The sequence below is a fragment of the Nanorana parkeri genome, unplaced genomic scaffold (genome assembly GCF_000935625.1).
Source record: "Nanorana parkeri isolate BGI_ZX_2015 unplaced genomic scaffold, ASM93562v1 scaffold2874, whole genome shotgun sequence".
NCBI lineage: Eukaryota > Metazoa > Chordata > Amphibia > Anura > Dicroglossidae > Nanorana > Nanorana parkeri.
The window spans coordinates 49,083-64,423 of record NW_017309142.1 but is presented as its reverse complement, the minus strand read 5'-3'; the positions used below and the strand labels follow the sequence as shown (position 1 = coordinate 64,423).

The following is a 15,341-nucleotide window of genomic DNA, read 5'->3' as shown; positions in this document are numbered from 1 at the left end:
GCCCCCCCCCCCCCCCAAGCTCTGTAACGCCTGCAATGTCCCTTGTCCCTCCGCTGCTGCTGCTTTTTTCCCCCTCTGTGTTCCTGGTCCTTGAATCTTCAGCTACCTTGAATGGCTAGGCCCGGGATGACCTAACTCCCTCGCATGCACGCGGGAGATCATCCCAACGCTTGCTCAGGTGCTGATGCTGCACACTGAGCTACGCATGTGCGGCTGTAAGTGTATGAGTAGTAAAGAAAAAAAAAGAAAAATATGCTAGCAGGAGGAAAGATTTTATGGCAGAAGAGATACCCTCTTTCATTTGGAAGAGGTACTTGCAGGTGGGCAATGCTGTGTGTGAGAGAATGTTTTATTTTTTTTTCTCTATCGCCTTCAAGCATCCAGGACACTGCTATGTTACAGGTGTATCTGAGCCTCCGCATATTGTTCCTGCATATCCATACCTACCTGAGCTCCAGTAGGGGAGCTCAGGTAACTTCTACCTGCGTTTTCCTTCATTAAAGGCCAACTCTGGGCACAGAATTCCTACTAGTGGCAAAGCAGTTGAAGACTTGCCCCCTAGTGAAGAGGACTTTCTTCTACATCCCTGAAATCTTCTCATGTACATGCTGGCATCAGCACAGTGGGAGCTATACCTCTTGGCTGCTCGGATGTAAGCGATGCAGTCCTCCATAGACCCCACCTACGGTTGTGTCTCCACTTCTCTCTCCTTCTAGCCATTCCCACACAGGGCTGTGTGTTTTGTGGGCTCCCAATGTGCTGGTCCCAATATCTACAGTAGAAACTTTGGTCTCGTTTACACCTAGGCGTATTGCATATGCGTGTCTGTCGCGCGTTTTTTTAACCGCGATTCGCGGTAAAAAAGTTGCGTGTTTCCGAAGGCTACTTGGCTGTATCCCAATGGAAACGTGCAACAAAACGGCCCAAAGTAGTACCCGTACCTTTTCAGGCGTGGGCCGTTTTGTAGCGCGTTAGGAATGGGCGGAAATACGCCAAGGTGGGAACGAGACCATTGAATACAATGGGATTTATATTTTTGAGCGTTTTGTAGAGCGTTCGTCGAGCGTAGAACGCGCTACAAAACGTTCAGGTGTGAACGAAGGCTTAGGGGATGTAGAAGAAAGGTTTGAGGATTCCAGTAGCCAGGTAGCCAATGATCCTAAAAAAAAATAGCAGGTGCCCATCTTTTAAGGTTTTCTCTAGTTGCTGCCAATAGAGTTGGCTCTGAAATAAATACTGCTGCATATACAGTATTTCACGAAGATGTAGTGTTTATGCTCACTTGTTTCTCTGTAATCAATGGCAGATGAGGACATTTCCTTCAATTATATTACAGTTTGCAAGCAGGACTTTGAGACTAGTGCTGCCTTCTGTTTTGTGTTTATTCATACCTAGGGCCATGGTTATTTGCTTGGTGAATGCTGTTATACTCTGTGCCATTATTAGTCTCTGATTGCAATGGACTCACAATATCTCTGAGGATGTGTGCAGCAGCTTTCATTACTCCCGGTTCAGTTGAATCCTGGTTCTTGTGACTTGCCAGCAATCCAGTTAGTGGCAGACAGGGTGGATACAAATCGATGATTTTTAAAAAAAAAAAGTCAAAAAAATCAGATTTGTTCTTTTTTGGGGAGGATTTATACCAATTTTTTTTTTTTTTTAATAAAATGCTTTTGGAGTACAAATCTATCTAAAGATAGTTTTCTATTTAAGATACATTAATAATTTAGTTTATTCAGCATGAAATGGTGCTTAGTTATGTAGCATGAGGCTGTATATTCTGCAATATTTACATTCACTGAATCCAAGCTCTGCAAGCTGAGATAACATGCACTGCATTGATGCATTCACACAATTTCGCAGTAAGTAACCATGAGATAAATCATAAAACAAAGTTCAGGAATATTCCTTTATCCCATTGTTTTGCAAATCCACTCACCTGCTGCCCGCCACGTCCCTCACCTTGTTGTGTCACTGCCGCATCACCAGCCCTCCCATTAAAGTGAATGGGACTGTCGGTGAGTCAATAGCGGGTTGGAGAAGGAGCCGCTGCAGGACAGAGGTGATGATTTAAATCCAATCCACCCTTGCCCGGTCTCTCCCCACCGTTCACATTTCTATTGGGCCATCCTTATGATGATCTGCCTTGCTTCCCAATAGGAATGTGCAGGGGACAAAAAGGTTTCAGCAAGATTTGGTAGTCTGGTGAAGCAGGGGTTACTTAAAAGCTACTGCGTGTATGCGGGTGCCTGTTCATACCTGGCAGTGCGTTTTCTGTTTTTATAAAGGGACAGTCTTGCTTCAATCAATCTGAGCCTGATACTTCAGTCAGGGTTGAGTGTAATGTCATTTGGTGTATGCATGAGATGAATGACATTATGTGTTTCATCTTGTGCATTCGCTGTACAACATTACACTCAAGTAAAAGTCAAATAAATCTCCAACATTTTCCAATAGTTTGCAAGTTCTTTTCCCAGCCGGGTGCAATATGTCACAGCTCATGCGTCATCTGTGGGCTGGTCAAAGAATGAGGAAGCCACTGATTGTTGTTTTTAAAAATGGTGGGTCAGAGGCAGTAGATATCCTGTGGGAATGTGGCAAGAGATTAAAAAAAATAAAGGTGCATTGATATATGTGAGGGAACAGGTTCTACTAAATACTCTATTGTTAGTGGTTTATAAAGCAGTTTAGGTCCAATTATGACTGGTCCTTTTTGAATGCCAAACCCCACGGCACTGTATTGAGTAAGCATGGAAAAACGATGATGAATATTACAGGTGAATGTATCTTCATCACAAAATAGAGCAAGAGAACAATGAGCAAAATGGTTCCATCTAATTCTCCCTTTTCCGAAATTCCCGGAGAAGCTCGCACGTTGCATTACTCCCCTGCATATAGTGAAGAAGTGGGAATTACTAAGCAGGTTAATCTGGCTGAGAATTTGCTTTAACACTTTCAATGTGACTTTTTAACTCGCTCATTTGCTGACATTTCTCTTGGGTCATGCTATTGTTCCCAGTAGCACAACAGTTATTTCGGAAACCTATGGTGCTTGAGCAAAACAAACACAAAGGATTGTTGTTCTGTGCTCTGATTTACTAGCTGTTTAAATAGCTAACCTCATTAACCGGTTTGTTTGAGATAAACCACCTCAGTGCAGAGCGTGCCACTTGTCATGCCTCTTGTACAAATACTTCCCTATGATAATTCCATCCTCTGACAGTTGGCTGAATAAACACTCGCATATGAGCATGTCATCAGTCACAAATATGAGACTATAGTGCTGTCATGAGTATGTTGATTACAACTCGTATGTAACTCTTACATGTTATGCCACAGCAGTAATTATATTTAAATAGTCTGTTATAAGATACAACACCTGTAATACTTGTCCGCTCACACAACGGTGACCCAATAATTACCTGATTTCAAAGGTCCAACCATAGTTAAATGAGCTTTGTTATTCAAATGCGTCTGCTTCATCCATATCAATGAGCTTACAGCCACTCGTCTCGGCAGTATAGCGAGTAAAGGGAACCTGTCAGGCCAGAAATGTGGAACTTGCAATTGATAACTTGTTTTAATGGTGTACACTCTGAGGCTGTCACCTTCCCTGCTTTTGGTATTTGGTGAGTTACTGACCAATGAAATCACGTGAACATTAGTTGTTGGGATTCCTGACACATCCTATTAGTGAAATAAGTGAGCCACAGCTAATACTCCATATTTCTATACTCAGACGTTTCTACTAAGGGACTACTTGGTGGGTCACTCATCTGGAGCAGGCATACAGTCTGTAAAGCTTGGGTTTCTGTCCTGTGTACTTATTCCAGGTGCGTAACTTGGTTGTTAAAGGATCAGGATAGGCACCAAGTCAGTGGTGTAGTGGTCCGCGCTTCTGCCTTGCAGCACTAGGGTCCCTGGTCCGAATCCTGGTCAGGACACTCTCTGCAAGCAGTTTGCATGTTCTCACTATTCTTGTGTGGGTTTCCTCCCCCACTCCAAAGACATGCTGGTAGGTTAATTGGCTTCTCTCTAAGTTGGCCCTCAATGCATATATGTGAGATAGGGACCTTAGATTGTAAGCTCCTTGAGGGCAGGAACTGATGTGAATGTGCAACTATGTAAAGTGCGGCGTAAATTCTCGGCACTATATAGAAGTACCTGTAATAAATAAATAGGCTTTCAAAGGGTACAGACTTAACTCTGGGCACTTAAAAAGAAAAAAAAAGTTACCCCCTCCCACATTGGTGTGTGTGTCTGTCTTCTAGGGGCTGGACTAGCATACAGTAGTACTCGCCCTATTCGACATTCCCATGATCTTTCCATTAACTCCCAGTTGTGATGGTTGGTCTACCAAAGTCGCTCTGTTTGCTGATCTTTTCATTGCCTCTTTTCACTGATGTTTATTACATCTGCACTGTATTCCTGTAGGACCAGTGGCTACGTCTTGAGGATTGGACATGGCTGCTGGTAGGAGTGCTGGAGATGGAAGGCCTGAGAATTTGGTGTCATTGGGACTGTGTGTGTTTTTTAAGTGCTTAATGGTTTATGGCTCTAACGACCGTGAAGTCCCCATTGTGGTGGTCATGGCCAGATTAGTTGCCAACTGAACTGCCTGCAGCTCACTGTGGTCTGATCTCCATGTAATGTGTGGCTTTATGAAATGTCAGGGAAGAATTTGGTTGCCATGGGTAACACAACTGTATGATGCTTTATATACCAGCAGCAGTGATGGGCAGAAGCATGGATATCCTCTTCAAAGGCCTTGGTTCTTTACAATCGAGCTTGTTTGTCTTATGCCCTATTCAGTAACTTCCACCTGATCACCTAGATAGGGCCATAGTAATCAAAGATTTACTTATCTGGCAGTCCAATTGACTGTTAAATAAGAGTTAAATCCCTGATGAAGGGGGATTGTTGGGACCCCAAAACGCGTTGGCTGTCTCAAATTATTTTATTTTTTTTGTCAATGTTGGACTCCAACAACCTTTTATCGGCGCTGTCTTGTCTGGATTGCATGCCAACTTCTCAGATTGGGAAGCTCCTATTCCCTTCCCCCCCTTTTGGTTTTACGGAGCGCTGCCGAGCACTAGCCATTTGCTTGAACCCTAAAATGTTACTTTTGGCTCAAGATCTCTATCCAGCACCTTGCCCCCCCATTTCCCCTAAGGCTATTGTATTAAGACAGACACAGCTTTAAAATGTAATCCCCTTTTGTAAGCCGTGTGTGTTTCTGTTGGGGATCACCAGTGTCTGATTGTTTAGATGCATGTTGCAATTATTGTGTAATAAAAGCTTTTCCTGTTCTGTTTTTGTTTTTTTAGAATGCTCCACGATGTCCAACACCACTTGTGAAACTTGTCTGAAGAATGTTTCGGTAAGAACAATGCAGTGCCATCTGGCTGGGACAGTATATGGCAGGGGTGGGCAAATGAATATAGATTTCAGGAGCCAGGAGGATGTTTTAGGAGCCAACTCCATGGACAACAACTAGAGAGAACCTCAAAAGTAGGTACCAACTGTGAACTTAAAGAAGCATTGCCTACTTGGCTCCTGGGATTTGTCCAGCCCTGGTACATGGTATAGTTGTGTTTGCTTTTCTTCAATAAAAGGAACTGTCTACTTCTTGGTATGAAATCTGTTCTTTCTGAAGCAGTCAGTAGCATTGACACTTCAAGTTTATTTGTTTGAGTAGGAGAGAGGGCCAGGGGCGAGGGAAGTAGCTGGATTTGCTGTGTTTGTGGAGACGCACACAGCTTATTAGCACACGCAGGGGTGACTGCATAGCACTTTATTGACAAAGGAGTCGCTCGTAGGCCTGGTTCACACCTAGGCATTTTTGAGCAGTTGGAAAAGCGCTTTTAAATACCCAACACAAGAAATCCCATGATTTTCTGTGGCCCCTGATCATACCTGAGCAGGAAAATGCCAAACATCCGAAAAGGTGCATGAGCTTCTTTGGGCAGTTAAAAGCATGTTTTACCTCATAGACTCCAATGGAAATGCCCAAAAACATGCGGCAGAAGCATGTTGCACCTTTTCGTGTGCGTTTAAATGCGCATTCATCCATTACGTGTTCATCCATTGCTCGCAATGTTTCATAAGCTACCAGTCAAAACGGGCGTCTTCATGTACGAGCATACAAACATGCATCAAAATGTGCATAAACGTGCAAATAACCATTGTAAATGATTACATCAGCATATGAAATGGGTTAAAATCCTTTTGACTTCACTATCAGTTTAAATGTGATGGCTGGATTTCTTTTCTTTTTTTTCAGGCTAACAACATTTTCAGCAAGTACAAGACCATACATGTTGCTCTTGCTAGAAATGCAATGTCCTTGTCATGTCCTGTGAATTACACTGAAATCACAAACTTGTCTTCCATCACACCATCTTGTGTAAACTACATATTTCCCTGCCCCTCATGTAATGGGAATGGAGAGGGATACATGTTTGTAGTCTAAAGCAGCCTAGTGTGACAACCAAGGGTCCCTCCATATATTCAGTGGAGTGGGTAAGCTGAGCCACACAGGAACAGGAAGTATTCACAGGTTCACAAGATACACATGGAGAGACCCCCAAAAAAGGGCACCTATTGCAGCCACCACATCTAAGGACTGGTGAGTTGCAATATATTGCAGTTTTGGGGTTTAGATGCACTTTGATGCTGGTGAGGGGCTTCATATATTTCATTTTTGCTTTTGCCCATAACTATACACTAAATATTTAGTTGTAAATTACAATTGCACAGGTTACATATGAAGTATTTAGATCAGGGGTCCTCAAACTGCGGGCCACATCCGGCCCTCCAGGGTCCTTGGCCCGGCCCGTTCGGGTGTCCAGGCTGGGGAGCTGCAGGCCCCTACCTTTACTTGGAGACCCCTGATGTCTCCATAAAGAGGACCTGTCACATCTTTTGCTATCACATATTCGGGTTTCTTAGCCCCCTATGTAATAGCAATAATGTGTGGGGGAAAAAAATAGGAAACAAAATTAAAGATTACATTTTTATTTTTTTAAAGTTACACATAAAGTCCCCACCCATACATACACGCATGCAAACGTGTCGGGTGCGCATACCTGCAAAAACGACGATTGCCCCATTACGCCGCACATGTTACATATCGCCACGAATGTCAGAGTGAGAGCAATAGTTCTAGGGCCATCAATCACTGATACCACTAAACTGATGAGCTGCAAAAGTTTTTAAAGCATCACCTATGGTCAATTTTGGGTATGGTGTTTTTTTGCGAGTGCGCACAATTTTTAAGCTTGACATGTTTGGTGTCTATTTACCTGACGTGACCCCGTCTTATGTTTTACTAAAAATTGGGTGATAATAAATGTTTCCTAACATAATGTAAAAAAAAACTTATTTTTTTTGTTGAAAATTTTCTGTAATTTTCCCGAAATATAGTAAAAAAATAAAACCCGTAGTGGTGATTTTAAACACCACCAAAAGAAAGCTCTATCTGTCCCCAAAAAATGGTATAAGATTAATTTCAGTACAGCGTTGCATGACGGAATAAATGTCAATCAAAGTACAGCAGCGCTAAATACTGAAAAATAGCCTGGACAGGAAGGGGGTATAAACACCTGGCCTTCAAGCAGTTAAAATAGGCCCAGCCGCCCTAAACAACATATAGCAATCAATCAGCCGCCCGCGGGGTCTAGGGAGAGATAGTCATTCCGCCGGCCCCGCTTGGGTGTCAGGGAAGACACACAGGCTGTTCCAGAAGCTTGGCAGCTTCTGTGTTCGGACTGTGCCCTTTCATCTCAGGGCGCATGCCGAGGCAAACCAAATGCCTTGGTTCCTTTTAGAAGCGTAACGCCATTCACACCAGAGCAGCAGCTGCTGGAACGCACAGCAATTGCTCACTAACGTTCCCCCTTTGTTCTGGGAGGGGGCGTGGCGGTGCGGCACCACAGCCACGCCCCCCGTTTTTCAAACTATGATCTGGCCCCCAGCAATGTCTGAGGGACAGTGAACTGGCCCCATGTTTAAAAAGTTTGAGGACCCCTGATTTAGATCAACAGTAATGTGCTATAAACAGTCATGCAGCAGCTATCACACCTCAGCTCTCTCTAACTCAACTTCAGTAGCAACTCCTTTGCAATGCCACAGCTTCTGCAGTAAACAGACATCTGATAACCAGAGGTGTTGGATGCTGATGTCTTCCTGCTGTGCTGTCCTTTGTCCCCCAACCTTGTCTGTCTTCCTGCTGTGCTGTCCTTTGTCCCCCAACCTTGTCTGTCTTCCTGCTGTGCTGTCCTTTGTCCCCCAACCTTGTCTGTCTTCCTGCTGTGCTGTCCTTTGTCCCCCCCCCACCTTGTCTGTCCTCCTGCTGTGCTGTCCTTTGTCCCCCCCACCTTGTCTGTCCTCCTGCTGTGCTGTCCTTTGTCCCCCAACCTTGTCTGTCTCCCTGCTGAGTTATCTCACTCCTCCAACTTCCTGATCCCCAAAACCCTTCGACGCTAATGATCAGATTTGAAGACACATGTTTATGGTTGTGTTGAGTTTGGAATGTTCCACATCTCTCCTTGGAGATATTTATCTGAAGCTTTAACATTGTCACAAGACTATTTTGTTGGCATTGTGTATCTGGAAACTTCAGTAAGTATCTCATACCGTTGAATTGCATCAAGCAGTGAAAACACTTCCTTGAATGACAGGTATAAAAACTGCACTTTATAAATAGTAGCAGAATGGCAGCCAAAGTGTAATTTTTTTTTTTTTTAAAGTTTTGGATAGAGTGGGAAAGGCTCACAATCTCATCTTTTTAATGTTGTCTAAGGGGCTCTCCACGCTTGTCCCTTATTTCATGCAGCAAGCCCCATGCATTTTGTTGCATGAAAATTCCTTTCATGTATGAACCCCATTTTTCCCTATAGGGCTGGTTCACAGCTATGCACTGTAGTTTGATGGGAAAGAAAAACTATACATGCTCATTCACACCTACTCGTGTGTGACCACCTGCTATACAATGCACACGCAACAGTTCAAATCCAGGGTTAGCCTTCATTGAGGGGAAATTTCTGATTAGAAAGCGGCAAGCAAGTCAGTCTCTGTAGGGATTCGGGAACAGATTTAGTTTTAAACTCTTCTGCTCGCTTCCTGTAGAGCAGGGGTGGCCACAATTTTTTTTGTGTTAAGATCTACCTTTTCAAATACTACAGCTACATGAGATCTACCAACGCAAAAAAAACCTCCCTCGCCCTCCTGGCTGTCTCGTCTCGCCTCGCCCCCTCCTGGCTGTCTCGCCCCGCTCTCTCTCCTGGCTGTCTCGCCCCGCTCTCTCTCCTGGCTGTCTCGCCCCGCTCTCTCTCCTGGCTGTCTCGCCCCGCTCTCTCTCCTGGCTGTCTCGCCCCGCTCTCTCTCCTGGCTGTCTCGCCCCACTCTCTCTCCTGGTTCACCTTGCTGTATTTTGCAAACATTGTAGTGCAACAGGCTGTGTAAACTAATATATTCTTTGATGTAATACATAACACTTCAACCACCAGTATCCACCAGAAAGGTGTCAGGGAGCTTGGCTCAGCAGACTCAGGCTAATAGGTAATCATGTGTGCACAGCTAAATAAATATACCAAAATGGAATAAAGGGGCCGCCATTCACACCCTTCGTGATCTACCAGCATCAGCTTTGAGAGCTACTGCTAGATCAGGATCTACCTAATGGGCACCCCTGCTGTAGAGTTTCTGTTACTGCCATGTGTCCTTGCTAGAGTGATTCTGGCCGCTTCCTGTGTTGAAACCTTGTCGGGATCAGACAACAACGACCTGGTCATTTTGTCACGATCAATAGATTTTTATTAAACAGTAAAAGAACTTGACGCAGAAGTACAAAGAGCCACTTATTTAAATAGTGACCTACAATTGTTAATCAAAATATTAATTGCAGAGGAGATGGGAACGTAATCTTCAATAAGCATGCCAAACATCCCAACAGTCCCATCAAGATAACAAACGCTGAACACATTCAGCAGGCTTTCATTGTACATGGCAACTCCATAAAATAGAAGGAAAAGAGTCAAACAAGTAGGAAAGAGAGTGGTGAAGGGTGGGGGTAGTAAGAGAGAGGGTACAGGATAGGGATGCACCCATACCGTTTTTCTGCCATACTCGCCGAGTACTGGTGCCGTGTGCCCCGATTATCAGGAAGTCGGGTGGCAGATCATGACCCACTGCCCGGCTTCCTTATTGCCTGGGAAGCCGATGTTCTTTTCGAAAGAGCTGCCGAGGCTTCCTGAGGTGCCGTCCAGCTTTCTGATTGGTCAGGAAGCTAGGCTGCCTAGCAACAAGTGAGGCCAGCTTCCTAGCCAATCAGGAAGCCGGGAGGCACGTCATGACCGAGCTTCCTGATTAGCTAGGAAGCCAGCTTCACTTGTTGCAGGACAGCCTGGCTTCCTGACCAATCGGGAACCTGGGAGGAAGGTTGTTACAGGCCTACCGGCTTCCTGATTGGTTAGGAAGCCAAGCTGCCTAGCAACAAGTGAAGCCGGCTTCCTAGCCAATCAGAAAGCCGGGCGGTGGGTCATAACCCACCGCCCGGCTTCCTGGTTGGAAAGGAAGCCCGCTCCATGCTCACTCAGTAGTGCCTATCAGAGGGAGACATCCCTCTGACGGAGTTCCGGTATCTGAGCATTTGCCCAAATACTTGGTATTGGCATCTATACTAGTATCTGTGCATCCCTACTACAGGAACACAGGCCACCCCCCCCCCACTTTTCCATAAGTAAGGAAGTCACAATGAGGTAAAGCTTTCTGGTAAAAGTATGGAGCGGGCGTATTGAATTGACAAGGTCCAGAGAGCTAGAAATTTCTTGTGGGTATACGTGTACATTTTTCATTTATAAAGAATGAATCAATATTCTGCTTGACTTGCACAAATTGTGTATTTTTTTGTCTTCTAAGCAAAATCTTTTTTTTTTTCCTAATTCTTAAACACTCTGTAAAAAAAGTCATAACCTAGTACACAGCCACAGCTTTGTAAACTTTTGTGATACCTTTAATCATATCAATGCGTCACAGCTTGATTTTTCCATTTGATTTCTTCAAAGAATGCATAATGTCAATCCAACATTGCTGTGTTTTCTTTCTTTTTACACATCCGTGCTTATTTCAGACTTGGCTTCTCATCAGATTAATGGGCAATTGCCGATTGCAAATCAATATTGTACCCACATAGAGAGGGTGAATCTTTCTTGGGGACACATGGACAGCTGTAATATGTCAAAAGGGTTCTAACCCTTCCATTCCTATATCTATCCAACCCCTAAACATTGTGCTTTGGGTATACTTTCCCAGTGCACAGCATTCCTGGTGTGTGGGAAATAGTTGGATAACGTAACATTGAAGCTTTGATAACGTGATTAATGTAATAAAAGATTAATGCTGGAAGTTTATTTGCATATGTTTAGAATTCCATTTTGTGTAACCAGTTCTGTTTCAGTTGGATTTAGCACAGTGTTTGTAATCTGACAATGTAATTCCATTATGTTGAGATAAACCCATAGAACATTATGTAATGGTCCCACGTGTTAGCATTTGACCTCAGATGTTAATATGCTCTTTAGCATGTATTTTTTCCTCCCCTTCCTAGAGCTTTACATTCTTTAACACTTCTTATCTGATGATCAGGGTTTGGATTCCTGCACTTCATTTGCACTCATTTTATATAATGACTTATTAGCACTTTTACAAAGCGCTTTAAACCATTCAGATACTAGTCAGGGGAGCCTGTAATTTAAAGGAGAACTATGAGGTGAGTGTTTTTCACTCACCTCATAGTTCTAGCCGACCTGTGACAATGAGACTCACAGGTCGGCTCAGTAGATCGGGAGGTGAGCGAACACATACCGGGTTCGCTCACCTCTCGATCCTGCCACGGCTCTCTGCCGTGACAGGGGGAGGGGCTGGATTCCCCTCTCCCCGCTCCGATCTGCCAGCGCTGACTGGCGGAACGGACGGAGGAGGGGGCGTGTACAGCTGGCTCTGCCTCCTAGATAGGCACAGCCAGCTGTCACTCACGCAGCTGGGCGGATCCCGTCGTCTAAGTCGGGATCCGCTCCGGCTGCGGCGTCTCAGTATACCGTGAGCTGTAGCTCGCGGTATACTGAGCTTAGGGTAACGGAGGACGCTAGTTTGTGTCCTCCCGTTACCCTAAGGAGAACTATGGGGAAAAACACTGAGCCCGTAGTTCTCCTTTAAAGCTGAACAGTAGCAGACAAAATGCATTACAAAATGGAACTGATGAAAAACCTGCATAGCCAGAAAGATGCACGCCACAAAAACATTCTGCTATATCAATTACAATTATTTATATAGCGCCAACATATTCAACATCGCTGTGCAATCGGTCAGACAAGACAAGTAAGACACGAGCATCATTGACATACAGAAACAGTAGGTGAGGAGGACCCTGCCCATATCCTGTCTTTCATGTAACACAATTGTGTTTGCTTGCTCCTATGACTCCATACGCTGCCTCCATTGTAGCTTCCCCCACCTTCCTTGATGTCAAGCCTGCAGATGCAGATCTTTTATTTCATACTGAATATAGTCCAGATATTATTGTGCAGCTCATATTCGGTGTTCTGGTATCCTAAATCTGTCAGTGTACTTAGACTGTAGTGACTAAGCTTTCTGGATGGTCAGTTCAACCCCCACCCTGTGTTGTAATATATAAATCTAATTCTCCTGTAAAATGAATAGTCATTTCCATGGCAGAGCTAGGTCATGCTGTGATCAGAACCTGTACACCACCATTACTGGAGAACATTGCTCCCTGGTTCTCTCCTATTTCCTGTGTGCGGTTTTCCATGTTTCTGTAGAATGACCTCCCCAGGGACCTTTCTCATTGTATACATTTTGTATTCTGTGTATTATGTAGATGGACAGTGGTTAGCAGATATCCATTCACTAATGATATCCGTATCTGTTCAGAACTCTGTCCAGATGATGCGCATGCATGGTGAGGTCTGTTAGAACCGGTGTGTAAAAACATGCCAATATTCATCAATGTGTCTAAGGCCTCATTCACACAGCGTTAAGTTGGCCCGTGCACGGCCGTAGCGGGCCGTTCCCGGGAGGGACAGGTGCTGCATGGGATTGAGAGCAACAGCCTGTTCTTCCCTATGGGAGGATGCGGCCGTACGCTGTCATGCGCTCATCCGAGCGTATCCGGGTGTCTGTGTTCGGACGTAGACAGGATCGTCCTGTCTACGTCCAAGTACAGACACCCGGATACGCTTGGGTGTACGTACGACCGAATCCTCATATAGGGAAGAACAGGCTGCTACACACAACACCTGTCCCTCCCGGGAACTGCCCAATACGGCCGTGCATGCCGCAAGAATGTGTACAGCCCGACTGTATGCTGTGTGAATGAGGTCTAAAACTGGCCATGTAAGCATTCGTCTGTAGTTATTTGCCCGAACATTTGAACTTCCCATTATTTTATTTGAAAGCCCTTAAATATTTCATCCAGATCTGCAATTTTGAATGGAATCCTGGATTCACATTACAATCTGTACAATTGTTGCCTGAACACAAATCCCATTCACGTTCAGATAAGATAATGGAGAAGTTTCTCATTCTGCTCCTTTGATTTTCTTGTTGCTGCAGTTGGAAAAACAAACGTTGATTAGATCCCCATTAACCAATAGATAATGGAACGAACTTTCCATAAATGAGAATATTTGACTGGAGTTTTACTGGTATATGGATAGATTTATATCACACCATAGTGTTGTGTTAAACACCCAGCACTCCAAGCATGCTTTGGCATTCCTTGAAATGGCACCCCAACACACCTCCCAACAGCATTGGTTGCTTACACTATTTTTTTTCACTGCAATGCACGGTGTGCTAGTACTGTGTGTTGGGTAACGCACCTAGGGCACAGTAACACGCCCTGGGTGCACTCTGTGAAGGTGTGTGTGTTAATCACACAGTAGCATGCGATTAATGCAAGGCTGTGCTGTGATTGGGCCCTAAACCTTTACTTAATTTCCACAATATATTTCCAAAGTGCATTACAGGTGCAGTTGATGTATTTTTGGAGCACTTTTTGATCCATTTTCCATAAAATTGGGTGAGATGGGATCACCTACACTGACCACACAGAATAGGTTGATAGCATATTGGGAACATACATCTGCATCCTCCTACATCAGTCTGTAAAGTTGGCAAAAGCCCTCTGGTTGTGGTGCAACTACAAATCCCATTAGGTATTGCAAGACTGGACTGCTCCCAGAGGAATGATGGGATTTGTAGTTTCACCACAGCTGGCGGGCCAGCGTTTGCCTATCCCTGGTGTTGAAGGTCAATTGGCATACTTCTGTGATGATGACCTTTAGTTTCTTTTGACCGGAGTACTCTAAAAATGAGTAACATTGGTTTGATGGCCATTTGGGACTAAAACAATTTCAAGGTGTTCATCAGTCATGCTTCTTTTTTAATTTTGTTTTTTATTTTTTTATTTGATTTAAAGCTTGCCGTTCATGCCTGTTTGTTGTTGTGTGATGAGGTGTAAATCACTTATTTTTTTCCCCACTTTCAGTGTCTGTGGTGTCACACTAACGGCAGATGTCTAGATTATCCTGCAAAAAACATCCTGCCTCCCTCATCACTGTGTAAACTGAGCGATGCCCGCTGGGGAATATGCTGGTGTGAGTAAATATTTACTTTCCACGTGTGTTCACGTGTCCATTTTTTTTTTTTTTTGTAGGTTTGACGCAAGTTTTTGCCATGGCTTTCTAATAACAGAGTGCACCAGTGAAGTAGAGCGTGCATTCTGGTATGTTTGCAGATTGTGTACCACGCAGGGCAGGAGTTGGTAGAACAAGATGCTTTATATTTAGACCAATGCATCTTTATGTTCAGGACTAGTCTCTGAATATTTTGGGGACCCTGCATACCTGGTGCTGCCAATGTGTCCCCTAACACTTTTTTTTTATTCCCCTACCTAAATCATCCTAAAAATGCCCAGGACATAATCTTTGACAGGACGGGTAAAATGCTGCACTTTGGAGCATGGAGTTATTTGCCATGTGCACTGTACGCTTCGATTAGTCCACTGCACAATAGCTTGGGCAAAGTGAAAGATGTGCTGCTCATTTACATTACTAATGTTGAAAGGCAGTGCAGTAGATTGCTGATGTAACAGAGTCAAGTCAATAACGAAACATGGTATGCTTTTTAATAACATAAAAAAATGCAAAGAGAGGAGCGCTACAGCCTAACACAATTCTTGATGATGGGGATGGAATATCCAATCACTGTGTTGGGTTGTAGTGTTCCTTTTCTTTGCATTTTTTTTTTTTTTTTCTTTT

The 15,341-nt window shown here is 44.1% G+C and overlaps 1 protein-coding gene across 1 annotated transcript in view; it reads left to right on the top strand.

Annotated features, from left to right (window-relative positions):
- Positions 1-15,341, top strand: part of PTTG1IP (pituitary tumor-transforming 1 interacting protein) — a 34,028-nt gene that overhangs the window by 2,673 nt on the left and 16,014 nt on the right. The window contains exons 2-3 of the mRNA XM_018574310.1: positions 5,328-5,380; positions 14,570-14,678. Of these exons, the coding sequence (XP_018429812.1) occupies positions 5,328-5,380; positions 14,570-14,678 (162 nt within the window). The remainder of the gene's footprint in view (positions 1-5,327; positions 5,381-14,569; positions 14,679-15,341) is intronic.